The 17,237-nt window shown below is 40.4% G+C and overlaps 2 protein-coding genes across 4 annotated transcripts in view; both read left to right on the top strand.

Annotated features, from left to right (window-relative positions):
- crebrf (creb3 regulatory factor) overlaps positions 1-10,348 on the top strand; it is a 28,826-nt gene extending 18,478 nt beyond the window's left edge. For all 3 annotated transcript variants that reach the window (XM_069719103.1, XM_069719122.1, XM_069719112.1), the window contains exon 10: positions 271-10,348. In XM_069719103.1, the coding sequence (XP_069575204.1) occupies positions 271-389 (119 nt within the window). In that variant the 3' untranslated portion in view covers positions 390-10,348. The remainder of the gene's footprint in view (positions 1-270) is intronic.
- Positions 10,349-12,133: 1,785 nt separating this feature from the next.
- Positions 12,134-17,209, top strand: bnip1b (BCL2 interacting protein 1b). The gene is made up of 6 exons (XM_069719364.1): positions 12,134-12,217; positions 13,334-13,426; positions 13,544-13,635; positions 14,081-14,188; positions 14,718-14,836; positions 14,994-17,209. The coding sequence occupies exons 1-6, from the start codon at positions 12,134-12,136 to the stop codon at positions 15,188-15,190; spliced, it is 693 nt and encodes a 230-aa protein (XP_069575465.1). The 3' UTR covers positions 15,191-17,209.
- Positions 17,210-17,237: the final 28 nt, after the last annotated feature.

Below are 17,237 nucleotides of genomic sequence, written 5' to 3'. Positions count from 1 at the left end.
AAGAGAAAAGCTCATGTTATAAACACTCACGCAAACCAGAAGCCAATGATAACACAGACTACTTTTTAAAGGATATTGACGGACTCTGTTTGCCTAAAGAAATCTATGGAGAAAATGTTGATTCAATCATCATTTTGCAAATGACATCAAACTCAGTGTGAACGGGCAATAATAATGCCATGTTGTCTGTAGCTGCTGTACACAACACACAGTTGTATATATACAACATTAAAGTAACATCTTTTTTTCCGAATGTTTGTGTGCGTGCAGTGCCGTCACCTGTCGCTGGGGAAACTTCAGACTTTGTTAACAAGATCTTGGAGAACACGGGACGCGGCGATCCCACCGGCGGACTTGTCGGCCTGAGAGTCCCCACCTCCAAAATCTAGACAAGGCTGCGGCCCACCGAGAGGAGTGGGCTAAATATTACCACCATGCTGTCCTATTGTAACTATGCTCCCCTCTGCATGCCCCTCCAACCCAGAGTACATACACATTGTTAGTCACACAAACCCGCATACCACTCCCCGTGTGTATGTATGTGTGCTTGTTTTCGCCATGCACCTGTATGGCATACACCCTAGCTTTCTGTCTCTGCGCGCTGTGTGCAGAGACAACGCATCACTGTCTCCCAACTCATTGTGAACGTCTGTTGGGAAAAGCACCTCTAAAAGCAGGTGATGGTTAGGTGTATAGCTAATAGCACGTCCTAAATCCACTGGTGATTATTAGATGTGTTTAACATAGCATTGTGTAGGGTTGGTTCTGTTGGAGGTCTGCTTCCAGGGCTGAGATACGACAGTCACACGAGTGTAACCACTGGAATACTTTCACACAATTTGTTTGAGGTAGCAATGACAGAGGAAGAATTGTTACGCATCAGACACCGTAAGAGGATGAAAAAGTTCCAGTTATCATTTCCTAGATGAGGTTCACCTCACAAAAACGAACTCCAGCCTGTTAAATTGACCCATGCAGTAAAGCACTTTGATGAAAATGGCTTTGAGGGCCAAGACAGCTGCAGAGAAATGAAGCAGCGTCCTCCGAGCCGTTACGGGGTGGCAGGAGATATTTTGTATTGAAGGCCTAAATATGTTCATGCCATCCCCTGTTTGCCAATCAGCTCTGTAAAAATGGAGGAGTTAACGTCAAGCAAATCATGCTCGAAACAAAAAAGAAATTCAACATTTAAGCGACAGACCTCCTGCTAGTTCGTGGCAGGAAGGAGGAAGGAGGAAGCTTCCTGGCTGGTTTGGACAATGTGAACTTAAACCACGGGAGGTAGTTCACCGCGTGGAGAGGAAGTGCATGTAGCATGGTGCTTTATGGCCTTGTGCTGGGTATAACTGGACTGAGTGAAATGGGCATTTTGCCAGTATGGGAACAGAAATAATGCGAGGAAGATGCTAATGGTGGTGGCGGTGGAGCTAAAGATGACATTAAGTGATCTATCTCCTCCAGGAATCTTGTTTATACAAGTGTCTCCCAGCGAAAGGCACCGGTGCCCCTTTTTGTACAGTAGAGATGACCAGGCAGTTTGGTGTGTTCATACTCGTGTTTGATCAGAGTTCTATTCATTGTGCCTTGTGTATGTATGTGTGTGTTTCTGTAAGTCAGAATGAGTGTGTGTGAGATGGACTGAACGAGATGAGGTGATTGGTCAGAACTCCCTGAGGTCCAGCCTAAGGTGAGGTCTACTTTACACTGAGGGAGACTGTTAGTGAATGCGTGGTGGGACACACTTGTTGGGGTTTGTTGTGTATTTCAGTCGTTCAGCGATATTCTGAATGTACATAAACGAATAGAAGCTCTTGTTGCGTGATGCCACAGAGTCTGTGTATATAGGAGGGCTCTGCAATAGAATATTTTTTGTTTTTGGTACTCTTGTCTTTAGGGATCTGGGGAGGGTTAACAAATATTTTTTGTTTAGAGTTACAAAAAAAAGATTTGCACACTATATTTTGATTGTTTTTTGTACCAAAGACACATGCAACGAAATGGCGACCAGCCAGTTAAAGTAAGGTTTCTGCACAGCTTACCTGACGCCGTATTGAATGTAAGAAATGTGGGAGGGTCAGGGAACTTCATAGAACTGTGAAATTAGCTCGGGTCCAATTCTGTACAGAAAAGGAACATTCATTTCTTTTTTTTTTTCCTTTTTTTTTTATCTAAAAATGAATCCCATCTGTGGGCTTCTCCATAGATTTGTTGCTTCGGAAGCACTTCATTCCTGAACTGATTCCTCCCTCCACATACTAATTGCGTTAATGGCGCTATCTAGGACAAAAACCAGAAGCGCTAGTAGATAAGCTATGTTACATTTTTGCTCGTTTGTCAAAATGTCACCAACAGTAACCAAAATGTTGTGTAATTTCTGTATGTAGGCGAGGTCTAGTTCATCATTAAAATATTAACGCAATTTGTGTTTTAAAGTACTGTATATAGAAACATTACTGATATATCTATCCATGGTGAAATGCCACTTTTCATGACAATGGATTCATTTTTAAGCATGACACATTTCTAAATGCTACCCCTGCATCAAGAAAGTTAGGGGGAAAAAAAAAACACAAAAACCAAAAAAAAAAAAAAAAGTTCTTGTTATATTTTTGTATTTTAGCTGCCTGCTAGTTTCCTGTTGGTTTGGAGGTGCTTGTCGCTCAGAGGAGGCGATCTGAAGGAAAAGAGGAGAAAGGGAAGCCTTGGTCTAGTTTGAACGGTCTATAAAGAGAATGAGCACATGCTGTCTTAAGCGAGGACAGGGACGGATTCAGGAAAGCAGGAAACTCGGAGGACAGCAGTGTGACGTGAGGGCAGATGAGGAACCGGCTGCAGTCATTGTAGTCTGTTCCCGACTGGTCTGGATTCAGCACCGGGCTCCATCATGAAGAACTTTTACATTCTTGAAGCCGGTTGAATTTTGGAGTCCCCGGGATGAACATTGCTGCCTTTGAGGTTGCATTGCTAAATTTAATCTGCGTGGCCTCACTTTGCCTTCATGCTTATATCCTTCCTGACTTGTCGCAACATCAAAGAATAACTTTAAATTTCACAAAAACACAAGACTTACAATGAACGTGGCGGCGTGCGCGGCCTTTTAAAAGAAGATGCCCGACACATCATCTCCCGGCTGCCTCCTCAGAGGAATGGATGTTCTTCCCAGGAATTTTCAAAATGAAACCAGACTTCATTAATTCAGCAGGCAAGCATGATGAAAAATACGAGTTTGTGGCTGAATTCAGATCAGTTTGAAGTGAAGAAAGTTCTCCTTCACGGAACGATGTCTGACGATGGTAGAGCTGTGGTCTTTCTGTATCGTGTGATTGAATAACAGCTAGTGCTACACATATACAGTATATATTTTTACTGTTTTCTGTTCTGTCTAAAAAGGGAGAAATGGTGCTTTTTCTGAAACTAGAATGATGAGTATCCATGATTCTTATTTGACTTCTTAGACTAGTTGTAGCCTAGTGACTTGCTCTCCCCTACCGTCCATAGCTATTTTCTTAGTAGTGATTCAGTTTTGTAAATAAACTATAAGTTAATATGTATCTTCTAAATGTTAGATATATGTATAGAATACTTTATCTTATATGTTTGAAAACAAAAGCACTTTGTCCAAAAAAGAAAAAAAGAAAAAACAAAAAGAAAAGCATTTTTTTCTTCCATTTGCTGCTAAATGGCCTGGTGTGAATGCTGCAAGTGTACTTGATGACTACTTGCTAGGATAGGTCTATTACCTGACCCGGCTAGGTCTATGAACTGGCGAGGAATATGTTTGTGGCCTGACAAGGGTTAGAGCTACACGTTTCTGGAGCCATGAAATGATATGAGCTATTGTATGAGAGCGTATCATTGGTTGACTTCGGGAAGCCCAGTGTCCTGACAGGATATGTCTATTTCCTGGTCAGGTACTGTGTGATAGTATGTTTGTGGTCTTAAAAAAACAAAAAAAAACTGAGGGTTTTGATTCCAGGGCCCCTACATTGATCCTGATGCTGACTCCCTTGGCATCATGATTTATTTGCCTTCAGTAGAGGTTTCCTATGGAAAAACTGATTCTGCTTTGGCTTCCTCTTCAGGGCGATGTACAGTGTAGACACATTTCTTCAGAGAGCTATATTGTTATCATTTGTAAACTGATTTCTACTTGTGACTTAATGAGGAGAGGTTTAGCCCGGGGCGGCCGGGAAGTGCTCGTTCGAAAGATGTTGTTCCCGTCCGCCTTGGGGGAAGTTACTATATCACTGTACTGTATGGCAAGCCAATTACAAATGGAAACTCAATCCGGACACTTATTGCCTTCTTAAACTGCTTTTCACACACACAAACAAAAACAACAACATGGCAGACGTGTCACTTGCCCAACATTGTTCTGCCAATACGGTAAAATAACCAACAAAACAATTCAGCCCGATTGGCTCAAAACAACCTTGACTGAAGTAGCAGACGTGGTGGAATATATCTGAAAAATGGCTTCAAAAGTTTGGAGGACTTCAGTTTTGTCTTTAGCGACAAAATCGGAAGCCTTTTTTTTTCAGCTATAGTTTTCGTCCAGGTCTGACAGGGTGGTTAACAGTGGTTAAAGGGCCGCTGGTTGCCGGCCAACGAGACAAGTGTGCGTGTTTTGCTGTCGATCACGAGGCTGGTTTCAAGAAAGAGTCCTCACAGGTTTTTACATTTAACGTGATAGGCGCAAGCTGTGCAACTTTACATTCAAACAAGGAGACTCTGTGGCATTTTAACAGTCAAGGAAATGAGTGAAAATCCACGCCAGTAAATATATTCCTTATTCTTTTCATTTTTGATGACATGAATACTATACAGTCAACTATTAAGCTAATAGAGTGTGTAATTTTGTGCTACTCTTGTCCAATAACAGCTACGTGGATCCATAAAGCTCTTCTTCAGCAAATCAGGGTAATATCGTTCTTCTATCTGACATGTGATGACATAAAAGCAAAAGAAAATATATTTATGTATTCCAATTATTGTCGCCATTCTTTACTCTGTGCAAAATATTGTGTGTGTGTGTGTGTGTGTGTGTGTGTGTGCGTGTGTGTGCGTGTGTGCGCGTGTGTGCGCGCGTGTGCGCGTTATAAATTAATGTCAATCAATATGGTGCAATGCTCTATACACAAAGTAAAAACAAAGGCCAACAGACTTGTCACAAGAATTCACAAAATGTCTCCGCTTTCCACAAATTCGTCTTAAAACAAACACAAACATTTTCCTCTCAAGAAGGATTTGACTCTTGACTCCCAGTCGAGATCCGACCAGAATCCAACCGGGGTTTGTGTTTCACAACAGACCCCCCCCCCCTTCCTCCCCCACCCACCCCTCTTCCCCTGATCAATTTCATTGACTAACTTTCTATGAATGGCATGATTTCACTGTTGGACCAATCAGAGGAAGACTCGTGCTGATTCTTGCTCCAAACAACAACCGAATGGTGATTTCTGTGTTATTGACCTGTGTGATCGTTGTTGTAAGCATACCATGACTTCTTTTGTAAAAGCCAGTCTCCTGGATTTGATACCACCGCCCAAAGTCGCAGTGGGTTTTTATACAACAGGTGCAAAATAGATACACACAGATGCATAACAGCTTACTGGGTTTCATGTTTCATTAAAGGGAGGGAATTCCGAATGCAATGTGTTGATTTATATTTGATTTGTATAGAACGATCTCCAGAGGAAATGCATGGTAACACTTTGTTTTACAATCTGTAATTTCCAAATAATTTCCAAGAAGTTTCCTTCTGTATAAGATTATATAATTTGACACTAATGTTGGAGACAGCGATGGATTGATTGATACACTTTTTGTTAATTGATTCCAGTCCAGCAGGTCAGATTAATATGCCAACAATATGACAGGCAAAAGTATAATGAAAATCCATGTGAAGTTGTCAGTGATCATTTACTATTTAATCAATTTGACTACAGTTCGACTCAACTCAATGAGCTCAGAGATGCTACAACGCAGCATAGTTTTGATTTTACAACTTTCCTTTTTGTTTTTTTCCTCACCGCTGCTGTAGCATCGTTTCTGACCGCAGCAGAGAGCTGTTCAGCAAATAGACATCTCCTGCCCAGCGGCAAACAGCAGACAGACACAGTCAGACAGTGGCGCTCCCCCAGGAGTTGGTAACGACCAAAAACAGAGCTGGAAGTGGAGTGATTATTGGACAGGTTCATGACATGGCCGGTAATTGATAATATGGTCACCAAAGCAACTTCATGTTTGTCGTGTTTAAAGGTGGTTGTGTCTCTTTAACGGGGCAGTTTTTACCTAAAGCTACCGCCAAAATACAAACAGCGGTTGTTTCCAGGAAACTTCTTAGAAGATTATCGATCTGTAAAATAAGTGATACCAAATATCCTCAAATGATTGGGGTTGGCAAAACTTACAACTATAAATGACGTCACCTCTTGCTGGCTGTGATGTCAGATCTCAGAGTCTGGCTTAGACTTGGCATTTCAAATGTTTCCTGTATTGTTTGAACTTATGTGTTCTGCCCCCATTGCTTGTAAAAACACCTCCTTTTCGGGGGCTGTATGCTTACTACCCTCCACTTTTTCCCAGAGGCGAGAATGCAGCAGGAGTTAATGTTTCTGCATGTCGATTCCCCGCGTAGCGCTGAGAAATTCAAGTGATGTCTGGAGTTCTTCACAGCTTGGGAAATAATTTGGCCGATCATCAGAAAGGGTCTTCTCCATCACAAAGTCGCTGCATGGCTTTTTGGGGTCTCTTGTACTCTCAGTCGTATGATTTCATACTTGCTGCTATTGAATGAGCACAAAGAGACTTTTGGTTTAGGGTGTCCAGGACACAATTACAGTATATGAATACCACACACCCCTGTTTTTGTTTTTGTTTTTGTTTTTTTCCACACCTTTATTTTTCTATGACAGTCAAAAGACCCACAGCGTTACCCACCTTGCACTTGGTTTGTACACATACAAGGAAAAAAAAACCAACCAATATTTTGAATATGATGCCTGCTGAACCAGGTGCCTTAATCAAATATATGAGAACACAAATCTGCACCTTCTGTCAGTCTGGAGGGGGTTACCCGACAGAAACAAGGGGCTGGGTTTCCCAAAACCTAAACCGGAGGAAATGAAAACCTCATACTAAACCTAAATCAGTACATTTTGTATAATAATCAAACCTTTAACAGCAGATAAGAGCTGCTTGTCATGTTCCTCTCCAAAGGCATACTGAAGAAGAGCATCAATGAAAACGAATTCGATGTTGCTTTGGGAAACCTGGTTCGGTTTTTAACTCTTTCTCTGCCCACTACGCCAGATTATTGTGTTTTCTGTATTGGCTGCTGCTGCTATCACCGCTGGTGTGTCCGTGTAGAGAAGAGCAAACTTCCACTGTGTCTGAGACAGAGGGAGACTTGGGCCTGCTTTTTACCTATAGTCAATTACAATGCATTCTTCTTCTTCTTCTGTGGTTTCGACATGGTGCACTGTGTCGCTGCCTCTTGAGACCTTTTTGAGACAGAAAAAAAAAACCTATAAAAAACAAAACAAAAACTGAACTTTCCATTTCTTAACTTTGCTATTATAAAGTGCCAGACCCTCCTTGAAGTCAGTGTTGGCACTGAGTCGCAGGTTGCGAATGAAGCGACAAACTGAGCATGGAGGTAAACTGTGGTGCTAATCTGTCAGTGGCTGGGTGCTAACATGGCTGTGTTGAATAGCTGTATTGGCCATATTATTCCTTCTGTTGATGACTCTGGTCAGTCTTGTGTTTCTGACTGACTACTGCACTGCTGTATGCTGACATAGCGAGGTATAACTCTGCTGCTGCTGCTTTGCGGATGAATGTAGACTAGTCTTCCTCGGCAGGATCACACAGACAGGCGAGAGTGTCTGGTGGAGCTTTTCCTGTTGTTCAATTTGGTTTGGGGGACAGAGGGAGACTCTTGTCATCAGAAAGATCATGAATGTTGTATCTTTTTATGGTGGCTCTCCTGCTTTTATGTTTGATTCATTTTGTGAGTTGATATTTATGCTCTGACTTTGTCAAATATTGCACGATTGATTTTTATTTTTTTTCCTAGCGTACCATTTCTTTGATATTTATTTATTTAGTCCTATAATTTAACATGCAAGAAGACAATTTATTGAAACTAAACTTTATAGCTTTTCCAATGAAGCAGGCTTTGCCGCGAGTTCGAGACTTCGCATGAGCATCACAGACATGACTCAAAGTCACAATGAAACCAGAAATATCTTTTTTTCTATTCTCAAAATTCCACATGTTACTGTTCACAGCTGTCTGACAAATACTCATTGTCATTACAAAAGTTACTTTCTTGTATTTTTTATATAAAAATGTGGTTAGATTACTGATTTTATATCTCTAATTTTATCTCCCGTACCATAAATAGGATTTTTGAACAATCCGGCCACCACACTATACACATGGAAATGGTTGGAAAGACAATCATTGATCACTATTTAGTAAATGATCCATGTTTAAGTTTATTAGTTTAAGAAGATACTGATAGCTGACATTTAAAATTATGACATCTCGTGTTTAATTTTTAAATTAAAAGTTTTACAGGAATTAAGTGCTGGAGTTCCACTGTTGTGGAGACTCCATATGTTGGCTTTCATGAAAAGAAAATAGTTTGAACATGAAAATACTACACACACCTTCTGTTATCCCAGTAAAGAAACTGCTTGAAGTTATTTTATCGACATTATGTCATGGCCGAACATCAGTTCAAGGAAACGGGATGCTGGCGGAGCTGCGATTTCATTATGATTTTGAGCATTCTTCGTGTGCGAGGCCCATGAAGCAATTTGTCATTGGAGGTTTGATGTGGTCAGAGGGGGCAGCAGAGCCTTAAAGCAGGCTCATCGAGCCACCGAACTAAACCTCACCTTGACCAGATTCTCTTCGCCATGACTCTGGACTGAGATTCAGGTGCTTCACGGCCTTTGAGCTCAGGTTAGGAGTCGGCTGTCTCTATCTTCGTTGGGGAAATTTTGTCCATTTAATGGGAAAGCTTCATACTGTGCCAGAGATGTTTTGCCCCTTCTGGGTGCTTTTTGAATGTTTTTTTTGGTGGGGTTTTTTTTTTTCATTTTTTTTTTCAGAAGGGCTTTGGTTCGCAGTTGTCTTGTCAGGGAGCTCCTGAGATTAGTCAGGGGTCACTAAAGGCTGGTGGGCAGAGACCCCTCACCCTCCCCTGCAATGAATGATGGGGTAGAGGGTTGTTTCCTCTTCTGCAGACTGATCTTATTAAAACAAACAACAACAACAACAACCACAACCCACCCTCGATAATAAAAACAAAAACGCCTCTTGCTATTTATACACATGTACAATTCATCATCCAACACTGCAATGATTTACATCTCCTTCCAGACTTGCCAAAATGCATGGAGCAAGAGACAAAAAGAAAAATGTTTATCTCAAGGCATCTGCTCTGTTTCTTTTCTCTCTCTTATTTTGAAATTTTAATAATATCAACAAACAGTAAGAAGATTTTATAGGAAATCCGTACAAGTCCAAACATGTAGAGGACGTGGGAGGTATTGGTCATCGTGAGCTCCACAGCTACATGCCATTGTTATGATGCTTCTGGTCTTGTATGGTAACTTATTTGACTCGATCAAACAGCATGGGATCTTTCTGTAGTTAGTCCTGTGTGTGTTCCTCTCCCCAGTCTCAGTAGGAGGGCTGTACTTCGTTGCTAAGTGCTCTATAATAGATCTCTTGGTGATTATAATTTCATAAAGAAGCAAAACCTGCAGAAAGTGTATCCTGCTGAAACTAACTCGATCCTCTCTTTAGCAATGACGTCTATATTTGTAGTTCACATATATGCCTGTTCAAATACAATATCTTGACAGTTGTTATATTTATGTTGTGTAATAAATGTTGTGCTGGGTTTATACTTTTGTTTTGACTAACTTTTTGTTTGACATTGTATTTTTCTTTTTGTTTTCTCAGAGGCACAGTGGGTGGCTCTATGCACAGGCATGGAAATGTAAAATATTTTTTGTTGTTTTTGGTTTGTACTGTAATGGCTCATTCTGTTTCAGAGCTTCTGACAGTTTTGGTCTCTGGCTGCTTGACATCCTGCGGACACCTGCCCTGGATCTCTGTTGTGTTATTGTGCCTCTCTCTCTCTCTCTCTCTCTGTCTCCCTCTCTCTTTATTTTTTTTTTAATTTTTTTTTCTTATTTAAAAAAAAAAAATCATTCTATCTCTGTTGTATCAGCTAGGAGTTGGTACCGCAGCTCTGCTTGTAACCACATTAGTCTGATTATTTTATTGATTTTAATATCAAAATAATAAAACCATTAGCACCCCATCCTGACTCTTGCATTTTGAATGAACTGATTCAATTAAATGAGCATACTGATTTATTCACATGTTTGTATTGTATCTCATTGTGTAAATCAACATAGAACAATTTCACAAGTTCTTTAATCACATACGAGAAGAGAAGAGCAGGCCTGTTGATGTGATACACTGAAGATTATTTCATTATTTTATTATTTGCCTGCTTCAGTAGTAAAGTAGTAAATAAATATCCTAGTTGGGTTGTAGCAGCATAATCCTTAATAGATTGGGGGAAAAAAAAAATCTAAATTAACTATAAAGATAAATGACTAATAATTTTAACTAATAAGATAAATAACTAATAATATTATAAAGATACAATTCTGGCTATATTAAAAAAGCAGCTACAATATAAAGAGGAAAATATCACATCACTTACAAAGTAGCCCGCAAATGTTGTTCATAAGCAGCAGAAACTGGAAAAGCGTTTCTGTAGTTAGAGCCCGAGCACCGATGGTGCGAAAGCCATATTGTTATTCAACGATTATTATTATTCTCCGTAAACAAATGCATTTTTGGAGGCGTTATCATACTCAAAAACTCATGAAAGTTGGTACACCCGTCTCTCCCGGTGAAAAATTATATATTTTAGTGGAGTCGCGAGTGGACGTGGCCAAATGGCTTGCTAGCGCCCCCTAAAGAGATGCCCCGGCAGCTCCATTTACCTACATGCACGAAATTCGGTGGACAATTCACACACGTTGTGTTTTAACAAACTCCTACAGATTTTGTCGCACCGACTTGAAATTTAGTCTGTGCACTCTTAACATGTTTGGAATTAAAAGTTATCAAAAGAATTTGTTTTCGTCGATCGGCGTGCCTGTGGCGTGGCGGCCAAAAAAAATTACCCAAATGTTATACTGTAGCATATCGTCCAAAATGTGATAATAAAGTCATACTATAGCACATCGTCCAAAAAGTGACTTTGGTATGACTTTTTTTTTAAAGTCATAACAAAGGGGGGAAATTGAACTCCTAACATTCTTGCTGAGAGGCAACAGTGCTACCCACTGCACCACCAATCTTCCCAGGAGTTAGACAGCATTATGACAAATCTGCTCACTGCAACCTATAACTCCACCGTCCACAAATATTTATTCAAATGCGACCAAAATTGCCGCCGACATTCTTTGGATAGTAGATATACATGTTTTCAAAGGGGTCTGCAGTGATATTGAATATCTTCCTGTAATGTGTAGTGTATGCAAAGCGTTTTCAATTTCTCCAAACGTTTCAAACTTCATTAAAAGTGAGTCCCCCTAAAGGGAAGCCACACGGTTCACGGAGGGCTAGTCCCAGTAAGGGTGAGGCGCATGGTTTCAGGTTTGCCGGTTTCTGGTTTCAGGTTTGCGTTGTAAATACAGTCATACTGATACCAATATCAACAACAATACAATACAAAACAAAATCCTAATACAAAACAAAAATTAAAAAAAAAAAACTAATACAAAAACTCAAACAAAAATAAACAAAAATAAAGGGTGTGACTAAATCTTCTTGGATTTCTGTCCGAACTATCACATTTTTGTATATAGTATATACTATATACTATATAGTATAGCCAGGGCGATGAGGCTGTTTGATGTTTCGCCGTGACACAGGAAGTTGATGTTTAAGGTCAAACGATGCTCCAAACCTCATGAAACTTGCTTAATTTAAGAATGACAGGAAACTCAGTCAGCGGCCGTTGTTGCTTCGCCTTTAGCAGAGCACGAAGTCTTTTGGTCCTCCAGCTTGCCGTACAAAAACAATAATGGCGTCTTCTGCGGATGTTCACGTCCGAATTTGCGGACAAGAAATCATAAAATATGATCTCGAAATCAAAGCCCTCATTCAGGTAAGAACCGGAAAACACGTGCTGTTTGTTTGTTGATATTTGTCGTGCTGAACTATTGGTGTTTTCTTTTGGCCGTAGATAAATACAACAGGTCTGAAAGTTGGACATAAGGGAAGCTAACGTTAGCTTAGCAACAATCAACAAACAGGGATTTTTTTAATTTTTTTTTTTATTTACCGTGATAACTTCATTAATAAGAGAGTAATAATTTTAAATCCTCGTTTAATGAAGCGTATACATGTATCGGTTCCAGCTTCTGAAACAGGATTGTTGACACATTTCCTCGTGTTGGACCATGAAACTGAAGCATTTTCTGGGTTTAACGTCAAACAAAATCAAATCATCTGATGAAGTCAGCTCGGACTTTGGGGAAACTGTGATGAGCATTTGTCTCCCATTTGATAAACCAAACAATGAGGCAATTAATCGAGGAAGCATGTGACGATAATTCCGTAAAGAAAATGATTGTATTAATATGTATTCAGTCACGGTGATGGAAAATCACTTAATCAAAAGAACTGCACCGTAAATAGCCAAATGTTTATAGAAATAATGTAAAAAAAAAAAAAAAAAAAGATGTTGTATAGGACCAACCGATTTAAAATTGAATAATCAATAATTGTCCGTTGTCGTGCTACTCTTCAGTGCACGTGATCATACGTCACCAGACTCAATTTATAGTAAAATATATGTTGCTCTTTCCACGTGTGCTGCAGCAGTCGTCTGCCTCCGTTGCCTAATCTGTGAATTATTTACTCAAGTCATCAATTAGTTTGGTTTGTAAAATGTCCAAAAGTGGTGAAAGATGTCGAACCAGTGTTTCCCAAAGCCCAAGTTGCGTCTTAAAATGTCCTGTTTTGTCCTGACCAACAGTCCACAACCAAAACATTTTCTGTTTTTGATCATGGAGGACTAAAAGAAGCCAAACGTATTCCCATTTAAGTAGTCGGAGAAATTTAGCATCTTTTTTTTATTAAAAAAAATTAAAACGAAATTAATTTTTGCTAACCGCCTTATTGATTAATTGCGTGTAATTGTTGCTGACCTACTTTAAATCTTGCTCAATGTTACAGCATCAATAATACATAATCATACATATTGTGTGTGTGTTTTTAGGACATCAGGGACTGTCCCGGACCTCAGTCTACCCTCATGGAGCTCAACTCTCAGGTCAAACAGAAGTTCAACAAGCTGAGGCTCAGAATCCAGGTCAGGCCGCCAGCCGCAGCCGCACATGCACATTGTGTTTCATCTGACGCAGTTCGGGCTTAAAATTGGAGCTGTGATTTGTGATTTGTGATGCCGTGTTGTTGTGTTTGTGGTCAGGATCTGGAGCAGATGGCCAGAGAGCAGGACAGAGATTCGGACAAACTGGCTATCCAGGTGGAGATGGAGAGCCAGCGGCGGCAAATGCTCAGGTGTTTACACACACACACACACACACACACACACACACACACACACACACACACACACACACACACACACACACACACACACACTCTATTACTAAGATTATCTTTCTATGATGATCTTCATATCTAACTGTATTTCTATCAGCAAACTTAAATTGGAAGTATTATGATTCCTTGTGAATCTTAAAAGTGACTACACATGTAAAATGTTTTTTTTTTTAACTTTTTTTTCATTCCGAAACAGAAAATGTACATTCATATTAGAAGCTAATGAGACTTTGAGAGGCAGATAAATGTCAACTGCTAAAACAAAACAAAACAAAAAAACAGGTTTTGGCCCGAGGCTGATAAAAGTTAAGCAGCTATCAAATAAAATGGATACAGACACAACAGACCAGATGAGATGAAGGAAACTAAAAGTTGGTTTCTGTGTGTCTGTGAATCCCAGTAACCAGACGGCGTGGAGGAAATCCAACCTGGCGTGTAAACTGGCCATAGACAACATGGAAAAGGACGAGCTGCTGCATGGTGGACAAAACCAGAGCACCAGGCAGAGGTTAGTGCACGTCTGCTGAGGAGCTACAGTTCCTACAATGTGGGCGTGTTGGGAGACATTAACAGGAAGTATAACGAGAGCCCAGTCGGTTTTAGCCCTATATTTACTCATATTTCGGGAAATTGTGACTCCGCTCCAATCAGCTCCTGTGATTTAGTTCCTGTGGTTAAAATTCTGTCTGAACAATAAACTTGCATCTTGTAATATTAATCCTGTTTAATAGTGGTTTTTTTACTCAGTGATTTTAAGATGTCATTGTGGCTTTTGGTAATTTGTGATGGATCATTACTTTTAACGTTCAATTGGTTAACAAAAAAAAATCTAATTGGAAGGTAATAGTTGCTCAGCTCTTCGAGACAAAATGCACTAAACTATTTCATAAGAATCTGATTTTATTTGAACTCCAACAAACTTCCCACTCGTAAAAATAACGTGGTAACAAATAACGGCATACTAACGCTGCTGTCCTGCATTACACTGTTTCACTAAACGGAACATCAAACGTGCATCACCTTTGTGTTTATCTCAGGAAGGCAACCAAGGAGAGTTTAGTGGAAACCAACAGCAACATCACAGAGAGTCTGATGTCCATCAGCAGGATGATGGCCGAACAGGTGAAGCAGAGTGAGGACACCATCGGCACACTGGGTAAAAACAAAACAAAAAAACTCTCTACTTTGTCTGTGTGTGCACGTGCCTTTGTCAAGGTTATGGCTGGTATATTAAAGGTAAATCCAGTTTACTGTTTCCTTACCCATCTTCGTCCTTCTAAGACCTTTCCTACCCCTCTTCTTCTTCACCATAGCCACCTCCTCCAGGACGGTGCTGGAAACCAATGATGAGTTTAAAAGCATGACAGGAACCATCCACCTGGGGAGGAAGCTGATCCTGAAGTACAACCGGCGGGAGCTGACGGACAAGCTGCTCATCTTTCTGGCTCTGGCACTCTTCCTCGCCACTGTCCTCTACATCCTCAAGAAACGCCTCTTCCCCTTCATTTAGCCCACTGGCCGGCTCCATCCACTGCGGGATCGCAGAATGGATTGACTTTTGAGAAGGGAGCTTCCGGGAGGTATGGAGTAGAAGCATATAGGGGTGTTGTAGGCAGCACTCAGACCGGACTGCAGCACACGGAGGCGGTGTCAAGTGAAAACCTTTCACCCTGTGTTTACAATATGAAATATGTGGTTATAAAGGTTTTTTTTTGTTTGTTTGTTTTTGTTTCTCAAAGTTAAACTGGAATCCTTCAGCTGAAGTAAAAGGAAGAAAATAAGTAAAATTGGTGTTCGAGGAACAGCAGGAAGGTTAAAGCCTCCGCATGCTTCAAACAGATGCGGTCGTACCGTCACTGCGTTACTGGATGTAAAGTTTCCTGTCACAACCTTTCCCTGGCTGCTTACGGGCTGCCTCCCCGATCTCTCTGCGGCTTTTGAGTAAAGCCCAACTGATTCTAGATGTTTGAGGCCGACACTAATACTGGGAAGTATGAAAAAATGTGAATATTGACTGAAATCTGATACATTTACCAGTTTAAGGATCGACTTTATTGTCCAAAATGACAACAGTGCATTGAAACAGTGAACTTCATTGTGAATGTATCAATTATATTCAAATTGAAAAACACAAATGGTATAATTTCGTAATTATCCCAACCGTCTTTATTTGTGTTATAGTCACATGTATGTAAAAAAAAAAAAAAAAGTGTCATTTTGGTCAACATATACGACGATATGTCTGCAATAGGCTGATATCAGCCAATAAAACTGATTGATAGATAGATAGATACTTACTTACTTACTTACTTTATTAATCCCACAAGGGGAAATTTTGTTCTGTCTTTTGAGTGACAGTGTCGTTTTGATGTGACCGTCTGTTCTAATAGGGATGATGTTGGACACTTTCAAACAGTGAGCTTTGAGAGACGCTCAGATTCTGCCGATGGTCGCACCTGACCAGAAGCTGCGTGAAGTGCACGTAACTGTCAGTCTGTCGATTCTAGAAAAGCACTTTGAAGCATACCGAGGCCTTAAAACTTCACCTAACGTTCACAACTAACCAGGGTCGAGGCCAGAGTATGCAATACTTTTCGTTTACTTCAGTCAAATTATGATGCGAGTGTGTTCGAGAGAGAAATTGAGTGCGTATGTATTTGTGCTCGAGACGGGTATTCCAAAGATGCTGTTGTTAAAGTACGAGGCGTGATCAAAACGTTTGGAGGTTGTTCCCGTAACATCACTCCATCAATATCTGCACCTGTGTTACGCGCGCTTTTTTTTTTTTTGACCACTGGTACGTGCGCATCTGTGATTTACAGCGGTCCCAAAAAATGTGTGCCACTGAGGTGCTGATGTTGATTAAGCTGCACTCCGTTCGTGCGCAACGTGACCCGTCTCAAACGTTTTGATCGCACCTTGTACATGAGGAATTTACCTCGTGCCTTTCTTCCCTTCAACCAGTAACGTGATGATTTGTGGATCCTCTGGTGTCTGCCGTGTTGAGTCAGACTGTGTGAATGTTGGACAAAAAGGGTAGTTTTATTATGTAAAATGTCGAATTTGTAACATTTTGAGGGATACATTTTTGTGCCGATGTCACGATATTCAACACATCACGATCCGAGATGCCGCACCGGGAATTTGTGTGAAAACCTGTTGAACAAAACGGAATTGACTCAATTCAAACACTACTCTCTGTCCGGTGACGTCATTGTGGTTTAATTCATTTCAGTCGAAATTGCTTACAACTGAGTTTTTAAGATTCATTTAAATAAAAACTGGAAAAAAAAAAAAAAAAAATCTCTTCAAACCTGGGGTCTGTATGAAATGTGATCGTTCAAGTAGAACATTACAAATACATATTTATAACATGACCAAAGTGCTTCCCTTCCTGCAGACTGCAACCTCGACTGTCTACAACATAGCACCTGATGGTGTCTCAGCTACACGGTGCTGTATACAAATAATCCTCATAAATACAAAAACAGACTTAAATAGGTAGAATTCTGACTTGGAGCTGTCAGCTGCACCTGAGCTACAGACAAATTCACTGT

This window comes from Brachyistius frenatus, unplaced genomic scaffold (genome assembly GCF_029030835.1).
Source record: "Brachyistius frenatus isolate BFR_SWC_R1_liver_20210118 unplaced genomic scaffold, ASM2903083v1 Contig_5, whole genome shotgun sequence".
Lineage (NCBI taxonomy): Eukaryota > Metazoa > Chordata > Actinopteri > Embiotocidae > Brachyistius > Brachyistius frenatus.
This window is presented reverse-complemented; position numbering and strand designations above follow the sequence as displayed.